The 23,300-nt window shown below is 40.4% G+C and overlaps 2 protein-coding genes across 3 annotated transcripts; both read left to right on the top strand.

Annotated features, from left to right (window-relative positions):
- Window positions 1-940: 940 nt before the first annotated feature.
- Window positions 941-15,687, top strand: LOC5521139 (probable iron/ascorbate oxidoreductase DDB_G0283291). Of its 2 annotated transcripts, none has more exons than XM_048723865.1 (6): window positions 941-1,701; window positions 7,369-7,443; window positions 7,989-8,189; window positions 12,755-12,944; window positions 13,207-13,463; window positions 13,935-15,687. In XM_048723865.1, the coding sequence occupies exons 2-6, from the start codon at window positions 7,401-7,403 to the stop codon at window positions 14,267-14,269; spliced, it is 1,026 nt and encodes a 341-aa protein (XP_048579822.1). In that variant the 5' UTR covers window positions 941-1,701; window positions 7,369-7,400; the 3' UTR covers window positions 14,270-15,687. The 2 variants fall into 2 exon arrangements, with proteins under 2 accessions (XP_048579822.1, XP_048579821.1); XM_048723864.1 differs by lacking the exon at window positions 941-1,701 and adding an exon at window positions 6,886-6,975.
- A 1,650-nt stretch (window positions 15,688-17,337) lies between these two features.
- LOC125561083 (probable iron/ascorbate oxidoreductase DDB_G0283291) lies at window positions 17,338-22,185 on the top strand. Its single transcript, XM_048724294.1, has 6 exons — window positions 17,338-17,686; window positions 18,338-18,412; window positions 18,862-19,062; window positions 20,396-20,585; window positions 20,846-21,102; window positions 21,604-22,185. The coding sequence occupies exons 2-6, from the start codon at window positions 18,370-18,372 to the stop codon at window positions 21,906-21,908; spliced, it is 996 nt and encodes a 331-aa protein (XP_048580251.1). The 5' UTR covers window positions 17,338-17,686; window positions 18,338-18,369; the 3' UTR covers window positions 21,909-22,185.
- Window positions 22,186-23,300: the final 1,115 nt, after the last annotated feature.

Genomic DNA, 23,300 nt, shown 5'->3' with positions numbered 1-23,300 from the left:
TGCACCTTTTTTCTGTTCTACACAGGGAGACCGCGTGGAAGCTGGCGCCATGACACAGCCTTCGAGAAAGTGAAGGATCTAGTGACGACTGCACCACTACTCAGGTACTAACGACACCGAACAAGAGCTGACCGCACAGTGCGATACAAGCGAGAAGGGACTAGGCGCCGCCCTTATACAGAACGGGCAACTTGTCGCCTTTGCCAACCGGGCGCTCACCGATGCGGTTACCCGATACGCGCAGATCGAGAAGGAAATGCTTGCCGTATAACACTCACCTATTGTATGGTCGACTGGTGAAGGTAGAGACAGACCACAAGCCTTTTGTATGGTCGACTGGTGAAGGTAGAGACAGACCACAAGCCTTTGTATGGTCGACTAGTGAAGGTAGAGACAGACCACAAGCCTCTTGTATGGTCGACTGGTGAAGGTAGAGACAGACTACAAGCCTCTTGTATGGTCGACTAGTGAAAGTAGAGACAGGCCACAAGCCTTTGTATGGTCGACTAGTGAAGGTAGAGACAGACCGCAAGCCTCTTGTATGGTCGACTAGTGAAGGTAGAGACAGACCGCAAGCCTCTTGTATGGTCGACTAGTGAAGGTAGAGACAGACCACAAGCCTCTAGCCGCGATCGTGAACAAGCCTTTGAGAACTGCATCAAAACGGCTCCAGGGGATATTACTGGAAGCGCAAAAGTGAGCTGTACACATAAAAGACCAGAAATGTACATTGCTTATACGCTGAGTAGGGGATTTCTACCAACAACTCAGAACACTCAGGGATTATTTGAACGGATAAATGCTGTAAACTGCCGATAAGAGAGGACGAGAGATCGAGACACCTACACTCAAGATGACTACTTGTAGCAGTTGAAGGTTGTCATACAGAGCGGCTGCTCAGAGTAAAAGGAAGAGTTACCAGCCTTAGTGGCACCGTATCATAGCTACAGAGACGAACTAAGTGTGCGTGATGGACTTGTTTTTAAACGAGAACACCTTTTGATTCCTACGCCCATGCGCCATGCGGTCGAGAAGAGTACCTAAGAGAAAATGATCCGCCAAATGGGTGAACGAACCCCCCCCCCCCTCCTCTAGTCTCCTACGCAGCCGTCCATAGTGTCAGTCTCGAATCCCTCACCACGAACGGCACTGACACTAAGTACGGCTGCGCAGGAGACTACCCATCCTCCCCCGCGCGCACAAATTAGTTGCAGTATACATATTCAGACGCAACTTTGTTGAGTTTTACTTTCCCGTAAGATTTAACATTGGGTATTCTTTACGTTTTTTTCCTGTTTTTTTTTTTTTTTTTCGTGCTTTCGTGTTTTTCACTTGAATGCCTCGTGTGCAATATCGATCTCTTATTAAGGAAGATTAAGTACCACTTCGAACTAGGACAAGCTCGAAGTGGTACCTAAAAGAAAAAGGTCTCTCCCCCCCGCTCAAATATGTTACACTCTGAACAAAACATATATTTCCAATCTAGACCTAGCATTGTTTAGATTGTCTGGCAAAATACAAAAATGGGTGCTTTATTTACGTTTTCCCCTGTTTTTGTTCATGATATCGTGTTTCCCACTTGAATACCCCGCGTACTTATCGAGTACTTGGTGACCAGGTGACCCTACTCATAAGAGAGCAAAATGCCACCGCAAGAAAAAACATCATCACAAGCACAGGGCTGACTCCTTCTGTTCTAAGGTAAAACTAGCTCATGATCCTAGCTCCTACCAATATCTTATCAAAAATGCCAAAGTTTTGTTCCTGAAGAATTGACTTGTGCTATTTTAGCAGTTTATGGTTGCTATTTTTGCATTTTATGGTACACAGTAATTGTTAACTAATAGCGTAAGCAAATGACCTCATAACGATTGTTATAAGCAGGCGAAATGTTAGTCCGTCGCATTACATTTTTTTCCATTTTTCTACATATTACAACAGCAAAATCTAGTAAGTGGTTTTGTGTTGGGGGTGGGACTAGTGTAAGCATAAGTAAGGCATTGCATAACGTCACAAGAGTCCAAAAATGCACGATCTTATCAGTACAAAGAACGCTAGAATAATGGTACTTGGTTTCTCTATATTAGGCCTAGTTTAAAGACCGCATTAAACGTCGCATAAAATTCAGGCGTATTAAGTGTTTACTGTCACGCGGCATAACGCAAAGTAACGAAAATATTATTTTAAATACATATATATTTTATACTGGTAAACGTTAATTTAGGTTAACAGAACGAGATATGTCCAGTAATGGTTTTTCTTTAGAATTTTTAGGAATCTGTAACCCACTGACGGATTTTTAGGATTCTGTAACCCTTGTTTAGGTTCTTAAGGATTTTTAGGATTCTGTAAACCATTCTAATTCTTAAGATTTTATTTTTATGTATGTAATCCCTGTGTAGGAAGTGTAGTCAGTTACGTATAAACCCTGCCGGATTCTTATGATTTGTCGGATTTTTAGGATTCTTCTGGTTTTTAGGATTCTTCTGATTTTTAAGATTCTTCGGATTTTTAGGATTCTTTAACCATTGTGTAGGATTTTTAGGATTCTGTAACCCATTCTTGGATTCTTAAGATTTTATTTTTATGTATGTAATCCCTGTGTAGGAAGTGTAGTCAGTTACGTATACACCCTGCCGGATTCTTATGATTTGCCGGATTTTTTAGGATTCTGTTACCCTTGTGTAGGATTTTTAGGATTCTTCGGATTTTTAGGATTCCGTAACCCTTGTGTAGGAGTTTTGGGATTCTTTTGATTTTTAGGATTCTGTAACCCATTCACGGATTCTTAAGATTTTATTTTTATGTATGTAATCCCTGTGTAGGAAGTGTAGTCAGGTTACGTATACAACCTGCCGGATTCTTATGATTTGTCGGATTTTTAGGATCTGTATCCCACTCAGGATTCATGCAAATACGTTGGTTCGGTGTTTGTAGACAAAAATAAAAAGCATACAACGCAGTCAAACTTTTTGGAAGCCAAATCCGGTCAAACGTCCCTTGGAGAAACTGCAATGACATACAAATGCCGTTTTGTTCTTTCGGGGGTGGACACATTTTTTATTTAAAAAAAAAAAACTCACCTCCTCCCATCCCGCCGCCGCCCGCGCAAAAATTAGGTCCACTTTCTCTGATTTCGCACCCCTCTCCCACTTCCCCCAAAGGAAAATCCTGGGTGCAGTCCTGACCTGAGTTCAATAAGTCTTTCTGTATGTGTAATGTGCTTCAATCAAAGAAGGATTTTTATACATAAGCTTACTTACTTACTTAGGTTGTAGGTATACATGGATTTGCAAGACATTTCTCTGATGTTCAAGAAGAACAGCATGCTTTAAAAAAGCCATTTATAGGTACTTCATTCGTTATGTACTACTACTATCTACGAAAGCAATGATAGGTGAATGGAAAAGACTGTAAAGTCTGGGTTTTGGGGTTTTATTTGGGTTAATTTTAGACAAAAAAGTCTAACGCTACGCTGCTAGCCGAGGAATCCAACATGAAGAAAACTCTTGATAACTAAACCAAGAAATTAGTCACCCATTTTCGTTATACGACTGGTTATACTCTTATGCCTTTCTCATCCCTAGTTCCTCTCTCTCCACTAGACTTTGAACTACTAAACTGGAAGGGACTCATTGGCTATTACACTATCATATCTGTATGTTGCTGCTGAAAAAAAACTGCATTTTTTTGTGAAAACACAAGATTCTGGTATACCCTGGCTTCGATTTCTAAAGGGCAAAGCGTTAGTGGAGCTTAGGGATTCACATGTCACGCTCCTGGCTGTGCTTAAAACCTAGTGTATTTTTGTTGAAACAGATTATTCACTTGTCACACTGAATAAGTTCCACCAATAGACTCTTGGTACCACTCAATGTGATGCAAACATTCGCATTATCTTGCGAGTAGTCAAAGCACGGGCTGTAGGATAATTTTACTCCGAAATGATGGGTTCCCGCCGCATTACCTCGTACCACTTTCAAACGACATGCTTTGTAACCGCAGGCGCCTGGTAAATGAGTAACTCGACCCCTAGCGGGCCGCTGGGGGGGCGGCTAACAAGAAATTAGACATCATTTCGGAGTAGAATTATCCGATAGCTTGTGGTCAAAGGTAAGCTTGGCACTGCCATTGCAGGATAAAAACATCGAGATTCTAATCACTACCCCAAAAGGTGCAATATGAAACAAGTTAGCAAATGGTAGGGTAGGCATGTTATAAGCATGACATTTAAAACCAATCATGGGGCATGGTCTTCCTTCTTTTAGCCGCTTCTTCTGCTGCCACGGCCTGTTCGAATACTGCGGCTGTTTGTTGGGCTGCGGCCACGCAATCACCATAGAACCTCTGGTGTGCTGCCAAGGGGAGGCCAAGCCTTGACAGCTGAACCACTCCCTCCGCTTTCTCATCTGGGCTGCAGCTAGTCATATCTTTATTCTCAAAGAATAAAACCTTAATATTAAAGAAGAGTTGACAATTAGTAACAGAAATGCAATACAAAAGGTATAGCAAAATTTGTTTGGTGGGCACCCCCCCCCCCCCCCCCCAAGCAGTTTGTCATGCTGTATCTCAGAACTTTAACAAAACAACTTATGCTCTTGATAGACAGGCTATGTTTTGGCAAGTACGGCATCGCTCACTGGTTCCGTCTCGAGTGCCTTTCGGCCTTCTCGACTGCTGTGCACACTGACAGTGCGAACATTTATCTCATTGGGCTTTGTTTGTTTCTCAGTCTGCTATCTGTCTACAATCACTTAAGTTTTGGCATAAAAAGGAAAGCAAGAGTGTCGTAATAAAGTATTATTTTTTACTATCATCATCATTATTATTATTATCATTATTATTATTTTTATTATTATTATCATAAAACCCTCTGAGTTAAACCCTCAATCGGAACCTAGTCAAATGATGTTTGAATATCTTTTTATGATTTCTGCTTTAGTATTGTCTCTGTAGATTTGTACGAAAAAAAAATAGGTACAGAATCAGTGTAATCACTATGGTTGTTCATTAAGCATATATAACTTAATTGCAAGACCCACTGCAAGAGAAATAAAGAATAATCTGCCGTTTCACTAATATAGGTCTTATGGTTTTATGTGAATGTACTGTACTTACTCTATTTAGCTACTTATCTTCATTTATATAACTCAGTTCCATTTCTATAGGATATTTGAAACTTACTATCCACTAGAGCCAAAAATGGCATTCTTTTAGGTAATTCCCCTCTACAGTAACTGTACGGGTTATGTGAAATATACCAAAATACTAGCTTACCTTTCAGAAGCTACCAACTAGCCAAATCAAATCGAGCAAATTTGATAACATGGTGCTCCACTGCCCTGTTCATACTTCGTGGTTGTAAAGTTCATGTCCTATTACGCATAAAACCATCATCCACTGTCAATACCTACCACTATCGATGCCTATCTTTAACCATCCTTATGCCTTTGTACCTATATCTATGCGTATCATCTCATCAGTAACCATTGGCTCCGTGTGGCGCTGTAAAAAAATACCTGTCATTATTTTTCTAGCTGATCCTTTAGAAAAAAATTTTTACAATACACTTTTTTTAGAAAATAGAAAAACTTTTTTTGATGGCTCAGAAGCAGAATTTTTTTTTTCTTTTTTAGTCCTGGTGCGTTCTAAAATGCAGAATCAAATTGTGCTCATAGTAACAACCTAGAGTCCCTGAATGGTCCCCCGAAATTTCGATGTGCTCGCAGCATTCGGCTAATACTCGCACTTCGCGCATTTTTTCCCGCCGTGCTCGCACGCTCGCGCAATTTTTTCCGCCGTGCTCGCATGCTCGCGCAATTTTTTTTCCGCTGTGCTCGCATTGTATTATTTGTTGTGCTCCAATGTTCGATTTATTAAAAAAACGGGGTACTCGCAAGTGCTCGCCAAAGACCATTCGGGGACCCTAACCATTGATCATTAGTGTAATTCTCTTCTAATTATTCAATGGGTATTATATTTTATATACATTAAAATTTATAAGAGCACGGTACATATTCAGCGTAAAAATGCTCAAAAATAACAGCTGTCAAGCCCCAACTGAAAATTAAACGCAAATCAGTCAAGAGGAACTGATTTGCACTCGAAAAGTATAAAGAAAATAATCTGGTAACCTAAAACAGGCCCAGTAATTACCGGTCCTTTTGAGAAACTACCCCAACAAAAGTTTTGGAGATAATTATCAAGTCAAGAAGGAGAGTTTCTCAAAGCTAACGGTAGCGCGCCGGTTGTTCAGTGTTCCCGATCTGCAAATTATAATTATTTCCAAATCTTTGACTGTAGATACTAAATTATTAAATTAAAAAGAGAAATACTAGATTTTTCGATGTCTTTATACAGTTGCCCAAACATTGCTGTGATACGAAAAAACAAGTGATAAAGTCTCATTTTGATAATAGCAAAACTTACAATAACTTCGTAAAGTTGTTTACAATCTTCTAAGGCACGGTGACAGCTAAATGTCATATCAATTGTCAGAGATGAATCATGATATGCTGTTACGTAATTCCAGAAAACGATATCAGCCGTGATTTGTCCACTCCTTACAGGGCAGTGGAATGGTTTCCTGTTGAAAACTCACTAAAAATCTACACAACATGAAAATGGCGAGATTAAATAAGCATAAAAACACCAAGTGAAGAATCCGTCAGTGGTTTACACACGGATACACACGGGAAATACATACATAAAACTAAAATCCTAAAAATCCGAAGAATTCAAAATTCAGACAAACCCGACAAATCCGTCACTGGGTTACAGAATTCTAAAAATTCGAAGAATAATAAAAATTAGAATTTCAGAAGGGTAGACTTATATTACGTAACCTGACTATACTTTCTACACAGGGTACATACATAAAACTAAAATCCTAAGAATCCGTTAGTGGGCTACAGAATCCTAAAAATCCGACAAATCCGTTAGTGGGCTACAGAATCCTAAAAATCCGACAAATCCGTAAGTGGGTTACAGAATCCCAAAAATCCGACAAATCCGTCAAAAGGTTATAGCATCCCAAAAATCCGAAGAATCCTAAAAATCCGACAAATTCGTCAGTAGGTTATAGCATCCCAAAAATCCGAAGAATCCTAAAAATCCGTCAGTGGGTTACAGAGAATCCTACAAATCCGTCACAAGAGTTAAAAGATCCAACAAACTAGAGAAATCCTAAAAATCGTAAACACAGTTACAGTATCCTAAAAATACGAATCTCAGTCCATTTCTGGACATAAGTGAACAGAACGACTGAAAGCATTTTTGTTTAGTGTACCAATCACGCTAGACAGGGAAATCTAACACGGTCACGACCTCTAAAAAGACTCACCACCAATTTCTCTGCTTTAAACCCAGGACAAGTTGCTTTACCAGCCTAGTTAGTCAAGATGTCCTCTGTGCCGATAATCAATATATCCAGATTGTTGCAAGGTGAGAAAAATGTATTGATCTATGCTATTTGTGCGACTCACTCATCATAGTTTGGAAATCGTACAACAACTCGCACATAAAAAAGGCCAAAACAACAACAACAAAAAATATACAGTCGAACCTCAATTAAGCGGTCACCCACTATTTAACGGTCACATACAACAGTCCAAAATTTCTCTCTCGTACTTACTGTAAACTTGGTCCAGTTTGAAAACTTTCCTTGTATTTCACCTCTAGTGCCAGATTTTCCTCAAATGACTCTATTATTTAATATCTTAATATTATAGGAATATCTATAGACTAAGATTAATTGTTGGCCCCTAAGATTAATTATTTGGAGTAAGATTTCATTTTCTTTTGCTTTGCAAAAAGGTCTCTAAATCTTCTTGTCGCAAGCACACTCGTGAATACAGTGTCCTCGGCTGGCCACGGGACTTGGTTGACCGCTCATTAGAAGTTTCCGTTTCTTATTTAACCGAAAAAGTGCCAAAATAGGGCTCTACTACATTTAACCCTTCACAAACAGGCGTTTACTTTTCATTCAGTCGGCGAGTCGGGACTGGCGAAGGCTATTGCGAGGGCATGTTCGAATGTTGGCGCATTCTATATCACCGATCATGGAATCTCCGACAGCACTATCACTACACTTGAAACAAAAGCACAACAGTTCTTCAAGTTACCACTTCAAGACAAACAGGAGCTGTCGTTCAATAAAAGCAAAGCGTTCAGAGGATACTTTGAAAAAGGTGAGTTATACATCTTAAAAACAGTACCTAACCATAGATAAAAAGAAGTGTTCATTATTTATGGCCGAGGGGTGGGGTGGGGGGGGGGGTGTTGGTCGGTATTCAGCGGCACTTCACTTGAGTTTTCTGTACAACCCCCCACCCTTTGTCAACATCAAAACTTTGTTGACCCCCCAGGGGAAACCTAAAAACTTGTTTGATTCCCCCCTCCTTCTCTTTAACAATCCATAAAACTACATTAATACAGTGAAACCTGGATTTTACGATATGTCTCGGTAGAAAGAAAATGTATCGTAAAATCGAGGTATCGTTAGAAAGAGGTCCTAGATTTTACGATATGAAGGAAAATTCATTGAAAATATCGTTGTAGCGAGGTCGGGTTAATGATCAGCTTTTACATAATAGTAATATTGTAACTGTACTCTGTGTAAGACTGTACAGTTACTCTCTGTAAACTGTAATCTGCATCTAACAAGATCTGTCAAGTCAAGAAAATCTAATATATAGATTTAGGCACTGCCTAAAAGCGGAGCCAGCATAAACACCTTTTGTGTTGACTGAACAAAGGTATTATTGGGGGATCTAGGATCCTGCTCTCTACTGAGATTTATTTATCGTACCAACCAAATGGATCCAGGCCTTATTCAATAATTTAAATTATGCAGTACATCAAAGTTAACAAACACAATTCCTGGTGTGGATATGGCTGTCAAAGTTGTCAAGAGTCTAATGGTAAATTCTTATGTCCCATCATAGAAGTTCCATTATGAATATCTTTTTTTTAATTAAAACAATACTCCCACAAGCTTTGGCCTTGTGCAGAAAATGTCATGGATGTAACAGCATTCCAAAGATTCAAAATAATATATTTAGACTGTTTAGATGGCATACTGTAATTTTTATGTATTGATTTAGTGGCGATTCTCTCCTTCATTGGACCGAATATTCAGAAAAATGTCTGGAAATTAAAATCCAAAAATATATCTCCTTTCATGCATTACATATTGGTGCACCCCACTTTACCATATAGTGGCCTTGTTGTTGGTGGCCTACTCCCAAATGAATGCAATGAAGAAAAAACAGATTGAAAATGCTAACTTCTAATTTCAAACCAAACCCGTTCATTGATCTATGTTTGGGGTAGAGAGGAAGCAAAGAATATCAATTGACTAAAAAATAATTGACGGGAGAGGAGATATAAAGTGAATTGACTCAACTTGAAAGGTTTGGTGAAAAAAATATAACAGTAATGAAAATAATTTGATTGAGCATTTCTTGACATTTCCCCTTTCCCATTATCTTAACCCTTTCACCACCACAGGCCTCTAAAGAGGCCATGTCTTTGCTATCCAAGCTATGTGAACAGAATTCTATTATTGAAAAAGAACAAGATTGTTGCTAGTGTTATAAAGTTTAAGTATCTTGCCCTAAAAAAAAACCTTCCCCTTAATAAAAGTTCCATTAATGTACATTTGTAAAGCTACATTCTGACAAGCTTTGTTCTTGCGAAGAACAATGGATGAAACAGGATTTCAAAGATGGAATATAGTGTCAGACACAATTTTAGATAAGATGCAATGCTGAAGATTTAATGTACCATTTTAAGTGGTGATTTTCCATCCCCATGGGGATTAATATCTACAAATATACATCTAGTAATGCATTATATTTTGGTGTTTTGAGAAACCCTGGATCTAACTATTCAATGAAATAAATCTAAACATCTAAAATAAATGTAATGGGCAAGAGACTTGGAAATAAAATCCTAAAAAGAAAATATAAGTGAAAGTAATAAATGAAAATTTCTAATTTAAAAATCAAATCTGTTCATTAATTTATTTTTGGTGTAGAGGGGAAATAGCAAAGAGCATCAATTGCATAAAAATAGTCAACAGGGAGAAGAAAAAGGAAGAAATATGACTCTTCCTTAAATGTTTGAAAAGAAAATATAATAACAATAATGTGATAATTATATTCAGTACTTTTCTAAAATATCCCCTTTCCCATTATCTTTAGGTTGATAGAAAACTGTTTTCTTTACAGAGTTATTATTTAAAAAGCAAAAGTTTGTTTTTAGTTTTATGTTATATAAGTATCTTGTTCTAAAAAAAACCTATGAGTGTGTACTGCTGAATCACATAGTAATGAACTAGTCATTTGCGCCCCCTCCATTATGGTCCCGCAGAAGTCAGGGGTTAATGTGGGGTTTTAGACCACTTTTTAACCAGAATATGTCAAGAGGGGTGGTGGTATTGACTGTTTTTGACTCTTAACTTGGAAACAGGCTTTTATTAAAGTTTAATCCCCCACCCTTCCCTGGGACCATGGGTGTGGGGGTATCAAATGACTAGTGAATAAGAACATCCTACTGTTCTCTTCAAGACATGATTTTTAATTCTCATGTCTTCCATTTCAAAACAATCTTTTTATCAAGCCATTTATGATCTAACTAATTTTCCACAACTATTTGAAAAAAAATAAACACATGAGATGCAAGATGCAGACAATAACAACAATACTTATTGGAAATAGGGTTTTTTTATCCTCGGTAAGGAAAATTTCTCTTGTAAGTTGAAAAAGTTGCTGTATCTTCTAAGGATATGTATCTTCTTAGGACTAAGAACACAGGATATAAATACAAGAACGGTCTTCTTTAGCAGTATTTGACAAATGCAACACGATATTGGTTAGCCTTTATGAAATATCTCAACACAATCAATCTGCCCTGAAGAAGTCTTATTAAAGACGAATTCCAGTTTTTGTTGTATTGTATTTTATTCAACACAATCAAGAATATAGATAAAACGAAGAATGTCAAAACAAAACCTGTTATGCTCAAATAATTTGATTACTAAGTTAAGTACTCGCATTCTCAAAGCAAACAAAAAGGACAACAAAAGCCCAATAACTGTCATATCCTCAATAGACAATACAAATCGTCGTCCGAAACTCACCTTGCATTGTTTTTTTGTTTTGGTCGCTTTCTCGTGGTTCTGTTCGCTTTTTAATGTGAACTGTTACTTGCTTAAATTTACTAGCTAAAACCAGATAAATCTTGGCGTGAATGAATGTTAGTAGATCTCCTCTAGTTGACTTTATCCTTAAGTCACAAAATTTGAGGCAAAATAAACAATCATCGCATAATCGACAAGAACTTTTTCCCTTGCTCTGTGCTTGTATTTAGTCGCCATTTCGGGGCCGAGTGGGGCCTGGGAGTCGCGCGGCTGGCTGACTGGCTGGCTGGCTGGCTGGCGAGTGACACCACAGGGTACCCGCGCGATAACCACAAAAACCAAGTCGCATACCTATACCATATTTCTATGCCTATGGGGCTACGCGCGCGGCCTGCGGCCGCGCATAGCTCCGCTATTAACTGCACTGTACGTGTGTGGTGTCTTGAGTTTTGTTTTTCTATCTTTGTTGATAGACAGAATAAGTAATATCGTTGTATCGAGGTCCAAATGACACTTGGGAGAACAGATTTGTATCGTAAAATCGAGAATATCGTTGTATCCAATATCGTAAGATCGTGGTAATTTCTCATCACTGTATTTTCGTAAAATCCAGTATCGTAAAATCCAGGTTCCACTGTTATACGAAATGTGATACATATAAACAAATCATGCAATAAAAACAACCAAGAAATAATATTCCTTATTGTCAAATATGTGGCCTTGTGGCGTTTTGAAACAGTAAAGAATATGTATCTATACCTTTAATATTTGCATGCCATATCACTAGTCCATATCACGCAGGACAATTTAATATCTTACCGCATGGGACTGTCCTAATAAAAGAAAAAATCGTCCTGTGCCCTTTGTCTGATAGATCTCCCAGATCTGGTATTCCCGGGGGTGTCCAAAGCAAAGGTTTCCGAGTCAGACTTTTTTACACATTAATAACCTGCCATACTAGATTCCTAGTACATTTTACAAATGTATATATTTCAGTTTATTGTTTTTTATTGATCCTATAGGTCAAGCTTAAATGAACTACTACCGAGGAATAAACAGCTTTTCTTGAATTTTGATTACTCATTTCGATAATAATAAATAAAAAAAGTTCCTACTTTTAAGGGTGAAGCTTTTTTGACCCTCCCCCTTCTTTAACCACATTGAAACTTTTATGACCCCCCCCCCATCGACGTACCCTAAACTTGTTTAGCCCCCCCCCCCCCCCCCCCATGTGGGAACCGACCTCCCCTATCCTCCCTCGGCTATTTGGAAAATGTATGTGATTTTAGATGGAGGAATGGCCAGTGTTTTGGGGACACAACCCCTCCCTCCATTCCTGGAGGGACGACAAAGGCTTGGAGGGCGTGACCTAGAATAATATTTCCGCACTTAGCGCTGAAAGCAAAACTAGATTCAAGAAAGGAATCTAACCGTAAACTTTATTTCTACTATAACGAACATAAACAGGCGCGAGTTTACGGAAAAAACTTCAACAACCTGGATAAACAGTTTATATTGATGAATGCACGTAGTTTTGATTATGAATTTATCCGCCCATGTTCCTAAAGTCAGTGGACATGTCTTTCACATGTGGTCGATATATGGTTTTAGGGGCGGAAAAGACAGCGGGTCTTCCTGACATCAAAGAAGGTTTCTTTCTTGGCCCTGACGCGTCCCCAGACGACAAGGATTTACAAGCTGGTGTTCCCATGGTGGCTCCAAACACATGGCCCAGTGAGAGGCTGGTTCCAGGATTTTGTAGCGCTCTGAACGATTATACCACAGCAATGACAAACTTGGGGTGAGCAACTAAGATATCCATGTGCTCCGTAGAATAAAACACCAAGGGCTTCTTATAAAGAATAAGGAAATAGTTTGAAACCGTCCATTTTGCACACCATTTTGTGGCCAAACGTAACAGCACCGGCATATGGATGACTTATGAGAGAGCTCGCCGTTCAGTAGTAAAATGTTGGGGCTCTTCATCCTCCCCAAACAGAAATACGTCGAATGACATCGTGCCAGCAAAATGTTCATACACTTTCTCAATCAATATCTCACAGAAAGGTAATGACGCAGTCGATCATGCAGGAACTCGAGGTCCCAGAGGATCTTATACGCCAGATATTCGACCCCCCATTCTACAACCTCACCTTGTGGCACTACCCTGCTGTGTGCACTGACAAACATGTCCCCACGGGGTGGGGGATAGGGCCACACACTGACTACGAGGCCGTCACCATCTTGCACCAGGATCCGGTCGGGGGGCTTCAGGTGCAGACCAAGCAAGGGGAATGGGTCGATGTCCCACCAATACAAGGTAGTAAGAAATATAACGTCAACCACCCCACAATGGGTAAGAATGCTTCATAGAAACTAATGAGGTTCTGGTTAATATCCCACCCGTATACAAGGTAAGTGATACAATGCTATCCTCAATGTACCCCCATCCGAGAAGCTACCAAATGGGTAATGTATCTGCCAAACAAGGGTATATACAAGTAAGCATAAAATGCATGACTGTCTACTACGCCCGGGCTGGAGGTCGCCGTTCTCTAAAAACAAAACGGTAGATATCCCACCAATTACACTGTAAGCTGCAATAGAGGAGTGCAGCCCAACCAAGGACGACTGAATAAAGGGGGCGTTTGTTAGAAAGGGCGCTCAATAAACATTTGTTATTAGATCATTGACGGTATGGATACATTGTCGGCATATTATTAGGTGCCCTTGAACGTTTTATAGAGGTTCCGCTAAAGACTTATAGATACATTGACTGATTTGCCTTTAGGTACCCTGGTAGTGTTGCTGGGTGATGCACTCGAGTGCTTGACAAACGGACTCTACCGAGCTCCAGTTCACCGAGTAAAGAACTCGCCACAACACAGCCGCTACTCAATCTCCTACTTCTTCCAACCAAACATCAACGCTGTAATCCAGCCTCTTGACGTTCCGAAAATACGGAATCGGGAATACAAGCCTACGAGGGGAAACGCTACGGCGATGCCATTTCATTATGGATACAATCTGCAAATGCGTTACGCGCAATCCTTCGGCAAAGGGAACCAAGCTAGGGAAGAAAATGCTGATAAGTTAATGACATGGCAAGTGCTCAATGGGAAGTGATCGAGTCACTTACAGGGCAGCTATAGGGCTTTTTAATTATCGATCTTTTATAAATTTGCGCAGGTTAAATTGACTTTCTTTTTATCTTTGTTCTTAGGCGTCATGCATATGTCAACTTTTCTGTGTGTGTTTTTTTTTTACCAGTTCTGTTGTGCACCAAACCCCGGCCCAAGGGATTCCAACCTATTATTTGGTCACGCAAAGGTGCGCAAGACATGGCTCACAAAATCGATGAAATTGCCTCCTTGTTTCTTAATCAAAACTTTCGCATTTTTGGCGTTTCAGGCTAAGTTCAAACGTCGTATTATCCATGAGCCGTATTCAATGCAAATGCATGCAAATGAAGATAAAACAATCGACTCGATTCATTTGCATGCATTTGCATGGAATACGGCTCATGGATAATACGACGTTTGAACTTAGCCTCAGAAACATAGTTTAACAGCTCCGTTCAAAATGATAGCATATCAATTCCAAGGTATTATCCATCTATTCGTTTGGACACGATACGGGGGCGTGGCTGTTTACTGTCTTCGCAATTTGTCTGTTAAACGCAGGCGGGTCCTAAGAGATTAATCGACTGATACTACTATTGAAACGGATTTTATTAAAACGAAAATTAATTCATTTTCTGTGCAAAATGGAATCTGTTACAAGCCGCCTTCCGATGTCACGGACATAAATTTTACTTTCCTTTCAAAGATACAAAGCAAATTAACGCGAGATTTTAACGATCGCAGGGTTCACTCAGATCGGCGCAAAATATTTAATTATTTTCAATAAGAACAGAATGCTTTAGACAGTCTTTCTTTCCTTCGACTACGCAATTAAGGGACAGTTTATACATCTCATCTAGGCAGTCAAACGGGCTAGGTAGTTAAAAACAAAAGAATTCAGAATGCAATAATATTCAAGATTACTGTATTTTAGACCGTTTGACATTTCTATGGATGGGTTTTCTTTTCTAAGTCTTTCACGCATCCGCCTTGGTGCCTGTGCCCTTAATTTTTATGTATTCAAAATAGGTGTCAAGTTCTCGCCTGCTTGTTCGTGCGGTTTTTTTTGCGAGTCTCCTACTCATTGCGTCCTTCACTGCCCAAAGTATGTTGCCCTCAGGCAAAACCTCCTGCTCAAACGGTTAACAGCAGTCGGGACTGTCTGACACACAAAACGTAAATGTCCTTATTTCTGTTATCTGATTTGCCCATTGATGCGAATGGCCAATTATTAAAAGGAGGTTATAAAATACTCAACTATTCATCAGAAGTACTAAGCGTTTTATATCAAGCGATTAGGTCCCCACAGCTGCACCTATAACACGCACTGCACTTCTTGTAATTATATATAGAAATTAGCGTAAGCCCCCCTTAGTTTGGGGCAAACGCAAAATAAGTTTAAATAAAAAAAGGTGCGCAAAACTGAAGATTATAATCTAGACCCCCTGTACAAATCCCCTTCCTCCCCCAATCACAACTGTGAGACCCCCTATTCGCATCCCTTTCTTCTTCTACGACAACTTAACCCCCTATTCACATCCCCTTTCTTCCCCCATCACAACTAGACACCCTATTCGCATCCCCTTTTTTCTCCTACGACAACTAAACTCCCTGTACACATCCCCTTTCTTCCCCCATCACAACTAGACACCCTATTCACATCCCCTTTCTTCCCCCATCACAACTAGACCCCCTATTCGCATCCCCTTTCTTCCCCCATCACAACTAGACCCCCTATTCACATCCCCTTTCTTTTCCTTTACGACAACTAAACCCCCTTTACACAGCTCCTTTCTTCCCCCATCACAACTAGACCCCCTATTCACATCCCCTTTCTTCTCCCGTCACAACTAGACACCCTATTCACATCCCCTTTCCTACCACCATCACAAATAGACCCTTCCTTTACACATGACAACAAGACCCCCTATTCAATCCCTTCCTTTACACATGACAACAAGACCCCCTATTCAATCCCTTCCTTCACACATGACAACAAGACCCCCTACTCAATCCCTTCCTTTACACGTGACAACAAGTCCCCCTATTCAATCCCTTCCTTCACACATGACAACAAGACCCCCTATTTACATCCCCTTTCTTCCCCTAGGACAAATGAACCCCGTATACATCCCTTTCCTTCCACCGTCATGAGACCCCCTATTCAATCCCATTCCTTCCCCCATGACAAGACCCCCCGTACGCATCTCATTCCTCCCCCCATTCCTCCCCCCATTCCACCCCCTATTCAATCCCCTTACAACAATCCTACAATATCGAGATCGAAAAGGAAATGCTTGCCGTATAACACTCACTTATTGTATGGTCGACTAGTGAAGGTAGAGACAGACCACAAGCCTCTAGCCGCGATCGTGATCAAGCCTTTGAGAACTGCACCAAAACGGCTCCAGGGGATATTTCTGGAAGCGCAAAAGTGAGCTGTACACATAAAGAACAAGTCTGGACCAGAAATGTACCTCGCTTATACGCTGAGTAGGGAATTTCTACCAACAACTCAGAACACTCAGGGATTATTTGAACGGATAAATGCTGTAAACTGCCGATAACAGAGGACGAGAGATCGAGACACCTACACTCAAGATGACTACTTGTAGCAGTTGAAGGATGTCATACAGAGTGGCTGCTCAGAGTAAATAGAAGAGTTACCAGCCTTAGTGGCACCGTATCATAGCTACAGAGACGAACTAAGTGTGCGTGATGGACTTGTTTTTAATGGAGAACGCCTTTTGATTTCTACGCCCATGCGCCATGCGGTCGAGAAGAGTACCTAAGAGAAAACGATCCGCCAAATGGGTGAACGAACCCCCCCCCCCCCCCCTCCTCTAGTCTCCTACGCAGCCGTCCATAGTGTCAGTCTCGAATCCCTCACCACGAACGAGACTGACACTAAGTACGGCTGCGCAGGAGACTACCCATCCTCCCCCGCGCGCACAAATCAGTTACAGTATACATATTCAGACGCAACTTTGTTGAGTTTTACTTTCCCGTAAGATATAACATTGGGTATTTTTTACGTTTTTTTCCTGTTTTTTTTTTTTCGTTATTTCGTGTTTTTCACTTGAATGCCTCGCGTGCAATATCGATCTCTTATAAAAAAAGGTTAAGTACCACTTCGAGCTAGGGCAAGCTCGAAGTGGTACCTAAAAGCCCCGCTCAAATATGTTATACTATGAACAAAGCATATATTTCCAATCTATACCATTCTTTAGATTGTCTGGCAAAATACAAAAATAGGTGCTTTTTTCACGTTTTCCTCTGTTTTTGTTCATGGTATCGTGTTTCCCACTTGGATGCCCCGCGTACTTATCGAGTACTTGGTGACCCTACTCATAAGAGAGCAAAATGCTACCGCAAGAAAAAACATCATCACAAGCACAGGGCTGACTCCTTCTGTTCTAAGGTAAAACTAGCTCATGATCCTAGCTCCTACCAATAACGTATCAAGAATGTCAAAGTTTTGTTCCTGAAGAATTGACTTGTGCTATTTTAGCAGTTTATGGTTGATATTTTTGTATTTTATGGTACACAGTAATAGTTAGCTAATAGCGTAAGCAAATAGGATGACCTCATAACGCTTAAGCCTGTAGTTATAAGCAGGCGAAATGTTAGTCCGTCGCAGTACATTTTTTTCCATTTTTCTACATATTACAACAGCAAAATCTAGTGAGTGGTTTTGTGTTGGGCGTGGGCTTAGTGTAAGTATAAGTAAGGCATTGCATAACGTCACAAGAGTCCAAAAATGCACGATCTTATCAGTACAAAGAACGCTAGTATAATGGTACTTGGTTTCTATTAGGCCTAGTTTAAAGACCGCCTTAAACGTCGCATAAAATTCAGGCGTATTAAGTGTTAACTGTTACGCGGCATAACGCAAAGTAACGAAAATATTATTTTAAATACATATATATTTTATACTGGTAAACGTTAATTTAGGTTAACAGAACGACTGAAAGCATTTTTGTTTAGTGTACCAATCACGCTAGACAAGGAAATCTAACACGGTCACGACCTCTAAAAAGACTTACCGCCAATTTCTCTGCTTTTAACCCAGGACAAGTTGCTTTACCAGCCTAGTTAGTCAAGATGTCCTCTGTGCCGATAATCAATATATCCAAATTTTTGCAAGGTGAGATAAATGTATTGACCTATGCTATTTGTGCGACTCACCCATCTTAGTTGGAAATCGTATAACAACTCGTACATAAAAAAGGCCAAAATTCCCAGCCCAAAATTTCTCTCTCGTACTTACCGTAAACTTGGTCCAGTTTGAAAACTTTCCTTTGTATTTCACCTCTAGTGCCAGATTTTCCTCAAATGACTCTATTATTTTTGATATAGTGGAGCCCTATTTTGGCACTTTTTTGGCTAAATAAGAAACGGAAACTTCTAATGAGCGGTCAACAAATTCCCGAGGCTAGCCGCTTTAAGCTTTAATGGAGGACACTGTATTCACGAGTGTGCTTGCGACAAGAAGATTTAGAGACCTTTTTGCAAAGCAAGAGAAAATTAAATCTTACTCCAAACAATTAATCTTAGGCGCCAACAATTAATCTTAGGCGTTAACTTTTAATTCAGTCGGCGAGTCGGGACTGGCAAAGGCTATTGCGAGGGCATGTTCGGATGTTGGCGCATTCTATATCACCGATCATGGAATCTCCGACAGTACTATCACTACACTTGAAACAAAAGCACAACAGTTATTCAAGTTACCGCTTAAAGACAAACAGGAGCTGTCGTTCAAAAAAAGCAAAGCGTTCAGAGGATACTTTGAGAAAGGTGAGTTATACATCTTAAAAACAGTAGTATTAATTATTTATGGCCGAGGGGTGGGGGTGGGGGGGGGGGGGGGGTAGGTGGGGGTTGGTATTCAGCGGCACTTCACTTGAGTTTTTGTCAACATAAAAAATTTGTTGACCCCCCAGGAGAAACCCGAAAACTTGTTTAATCCCCCCCCCCCCCCCCCCCCCTCCTTCTCTTTAAAAATCCACAAAACTACATTAATACAGTGGAACCTGGATTTTAAGATGTGCCTCGGTAGAAAGAAAATGTATCGTAAAATCGAGGTATCGCTAGAAAGAGGCCCTAGATTTTACGATATAAAGGAAAATTTATTGAAAATATCGTTGTAGCGAGGTCGGGTTAATGATCAGCTTTTACAAAATAGTAATATTGCAACTGTACTCTGTGTTAAGACTGTTCAGTTACTCTCTGTAAACTGTAATCTGCATCTAACAAGATCTGTCAAGACAAGAAAACCGATTAACTATACTGTACGTGTGCATGCCATATCACTAGTCCATATCACGTAGGACAATGTTATATTTTACCGCATGGGACTGTCCTAAGAAAAAATTGTCCTGTGCCCTTGGTCTGAGATCTCCCAGATCTGGCCCTCGCGGGGGTGTCAAAAGCAAAGGTTTCCGAGTCAGACTTTTTTACACATTATAAAAACCTGCCGTACTAGATCCCTAGTACATTTTACAAATGCATATATTTCAGTTGTTGTTTTTTATTGATCCTATAGGTCAAGCTTAAATGAACTACTACCGAGTAAAAAACAGCTTTTCTTGCATTTTGATTGCTCATTTCATTAATAATAAATAAAAAAAGTTCCTACTTTTAAGGGATGAAACTTTTGACCCCCCCCTCTTCACCCACATTGAAACTTTTATGACCCCCCCCCCCATCGACGTACCCTAAACTTGTTTAGCCCCCACCCCCACCCCCATGTGGGAACCGACCCCCCCCCCCCCCTCGGCCATTTGGAAAATGTATGTGATTTTTGATGGAGGAATGGCCAGTGTTTTGGGGACACAACCCCTCCCTCCATTCCTTAAAGGACGACAAAGGCTTGCAGGGCGTGACCTAGAATAATATTTCCGCACTTAGCGCTTAAAGAAAAACTAGATTCAAGGAAGGAATCTAACCATAAACTTTGTTTCTACTACAACGAACATAAACAGGCGCGAGTTTACGGAAAAAAACTTAAACAACCTGAATAAACAGTTATTATTGGTGAATTCACGTAGTTTTGATTATGGTTTTATCATGTTCCTAAAGTCATTGGACATGTCTTTTACATGTGGTCGATATGTTTATATTGTTTTAGGGGCGGAAAAGACAGCGGGTCTTCCTGACATTAAAGAAGGTTTTTTTCTTGGCCCTGACGCGTCCCCAGATGACAAGGATTTACAAGCTGGTGTTCCCATGGTGGCTCCAAACACGTGGCCCAGTGAGAGGCTGGTTCCAGGATTTTGTAGCTCTCTGAACGATTATACCACAGCAATGACAAACTTGGGGTGAGCAACTAAGATATCCATGTGCTCCGTAGAATAAAACACCAAGGACTTATACAAGAATAAGGAAATAGTTTGAAACCGTCCATTTTGCACACCATTTTGTGGCCAAACGTAACAGCACCGGCATATGGATGACTTATGAGAGAGCTCGCCGTTCAGCAGTAAAATGTTGGGGCTCTTCATCCTCCCCAAACCGAAATACGTCAAATGACATCGTGCCAGCAAAATGTTCATACACTTTCTCAATCAATATCTCACAGAAAGGTGATGACGCAGTCGATCATGCAGGAACTCGAGGTCCCAGAGGATCTTCTACGCCAGATATTCGACCCCCCATTCTACAACCTCACCTTGTGGCACTACCCTGCTGTGTGCACTGACAAACATGTCCCCACGGGGTGGGGGATAGGGCCACACACTGACTACGAGGCCGTCACCATCTTGCACCAGGATCCGGTCGGGGGGCTTCAGGTGCAGACCAAGCAAGGGGAATGGGTCGATGTCCCACCAATACAAGGTAGTAAGAAATATAACGTCAACCACCCCACAATGGGTAAGAATGCTTCATAGAAACTAACGAGGTTCTGGTTAATATCCCACCCGTATACAAGGTAAGTGATACAATGCTATCCTCAATGTACCCCCATCCGAGAAGCTACCAAATGGGTAATGAATCTGCCAAACAAGGGTATATACAAGTAACCATAAAATGCATGACTGTCTACTACGCCCGGGCTGGAGGTCGCCGTTCTCTAAAAACAAAACGGTAGATATCCCACCAATTACACTGTAAGCTGCAATAGAGTGCAGCCCAACCAAGGACGACTGAATAAAGGGGGCGTTTGTTAGAAATGGCGCTAATACACATTTGTAAGCATAGTGGGGCTTTCTCTAGATGGGGGCGTTTATTAGATCATTGACGGTATGGATACATTGTCGGCATATTATTAGGTGCCCTTGAACGTTTTATAGAGGTTCCGCTAAAGACTTATAGATACATTGACTGATTTGCCTTTAGGTACCCTGGTAGTGTTGCTGGGTGATGCACTCGAGTGCTTGACAAACGGACTCTACCGAGCTCCAGTTCACCGAGTAAAGAACTCGCCACAACACAGCCGATACTCAATCACCTACTTCTTCCAACCTAACATCAACGCTGTAATCCAGCCTCTTGACGTTCCGAAAATACGGAATCGGGAATACAAGCCTACGAGGGAAAACGCTACGGCGATGCCATTTCATTATGGATACAATCTGCAAATGCGTTACGCGCAATCCTTCGGCAAAGGGAACCAAGCTAGGGAAGAAAATGCTGATAAGTAATTTAATGACATGGCAAGTGCTCAATGGGAAGTGATTGAGTCACTTACAGGGCAGCTATAGGGCTTTTTAGTTATCGATCTTTTATAAATTTGCGCAGGTTAAATTGACTTTCTTTTTATCTTTGTTCTTAGGCGTCATGCATATGTCAACTTTTCTGTTTTTTGTTTTTGTTTTTTTTGACCAGTTCTGTTGTGCACCAAACCCCGGCCCAAGGGATTCCAACCTATTATTTGGTCATGCAAAGGTGCGCAAGACATGGCTCACAAATTCGATGAAATTGCCTCCTTGTTTCTTAATCAAAACTTTCGCATTTTTGGCGTTTCAGGCTAAGTTCAAACGTCGTATTATCCATTAGCCGTATTCAATGCAAATGCATGCAAATGGAGATAAAACAATCGACTCGATTCATTTGCATGCATTTGCATGGAATACGGCTCATGGATAATACGACGTTTGAACTTAGCCTCAGAAACATAGTTTAACAGCTCCGTTCAAAATGATAGCATATCAATTCCAAGGTATTATCCATCTATTCGTTTGGACACGATACGGGGGCGTGGCTGTTTACGTGTCTTCGCAATTTGTCTGTTAAACGCAGGCGGGTCCTAAGAGATTAATCGACTGATACTACTATTGAAACGGATTTTAATGAAACGAAAATTAATTCATTTTCTGTGCAAAATGGAATCTGTTACAAGCCGCCTTCCAATGTCACGGACATAAATTTTACTTTCCTTTCAAAGATACAAAGCAAATTAACGAGAGATTTTAACGATCGCAGGGTTCACTCAGATCGGCGCAAAATATTTAATTATTTTAAATAAGAACAGAATGCTCTAGACAGTCTTTCTTTCCTTCGACTACGCAATTAAGGGACAGTTTATACATCTCATCTAGGCAGTCAAACGGGCTAGGTAGTTAAAAACAAAAGAATTCAGAATGCAATAATATTCAAGATTACTTTATTTTAGACCGTTTGACATTTCTATGGATGGGTTTTCTTTTCTAAGTCTTTCACGCATCCGCCTTGGTGCCTGTGCCCTTAATTTTTATGTATTCAAAATAGGTGTCAAGTTCACGCCTGCTTGTTCGTGCGGTTTTTTCTGCGAGTCTCCTATTCATTGCGTCCTTCACTGCCCAAAGTATGTTGCCCTCAGGCAAAACCTCCTGCTCAAACGGTTAACAGCAGTCGGGACTGTCTGACACGCAAAACGTAAATGTCCTTATTTCTGTTATCTGATTTTCCCATTGATGCGAATGGCCAATTATTAAAAGGAGGTTATAAAATACTCAACTATTCATCAGAAGTACTAAGCGTTTTATATCAAGCGATTAGGTCCCCACAGCTGCACCTATAACACGCACTGCACTTCTTGTAATTATATATAGAAA

This window comes from Nematostella vectensis, chromosome 2 (genome assembly GCF_932526225.1).
Source record: "Nematostella vectensis chromosome 2, jaNemVect1.1, whole genome shotgun sequence".
Lineage (NCBI taxonomy): Eukaryota > Metazoa > Cnidaria > Anthozoa > Actiniaria > Edwardsiidae > Nematostella > Nematostella vectensis.
The sequence above is the reverse complement of the archived record's forward strand: the minus strand, read 5'-3'. Positions and strand labels throughout refer to the sequence as shown.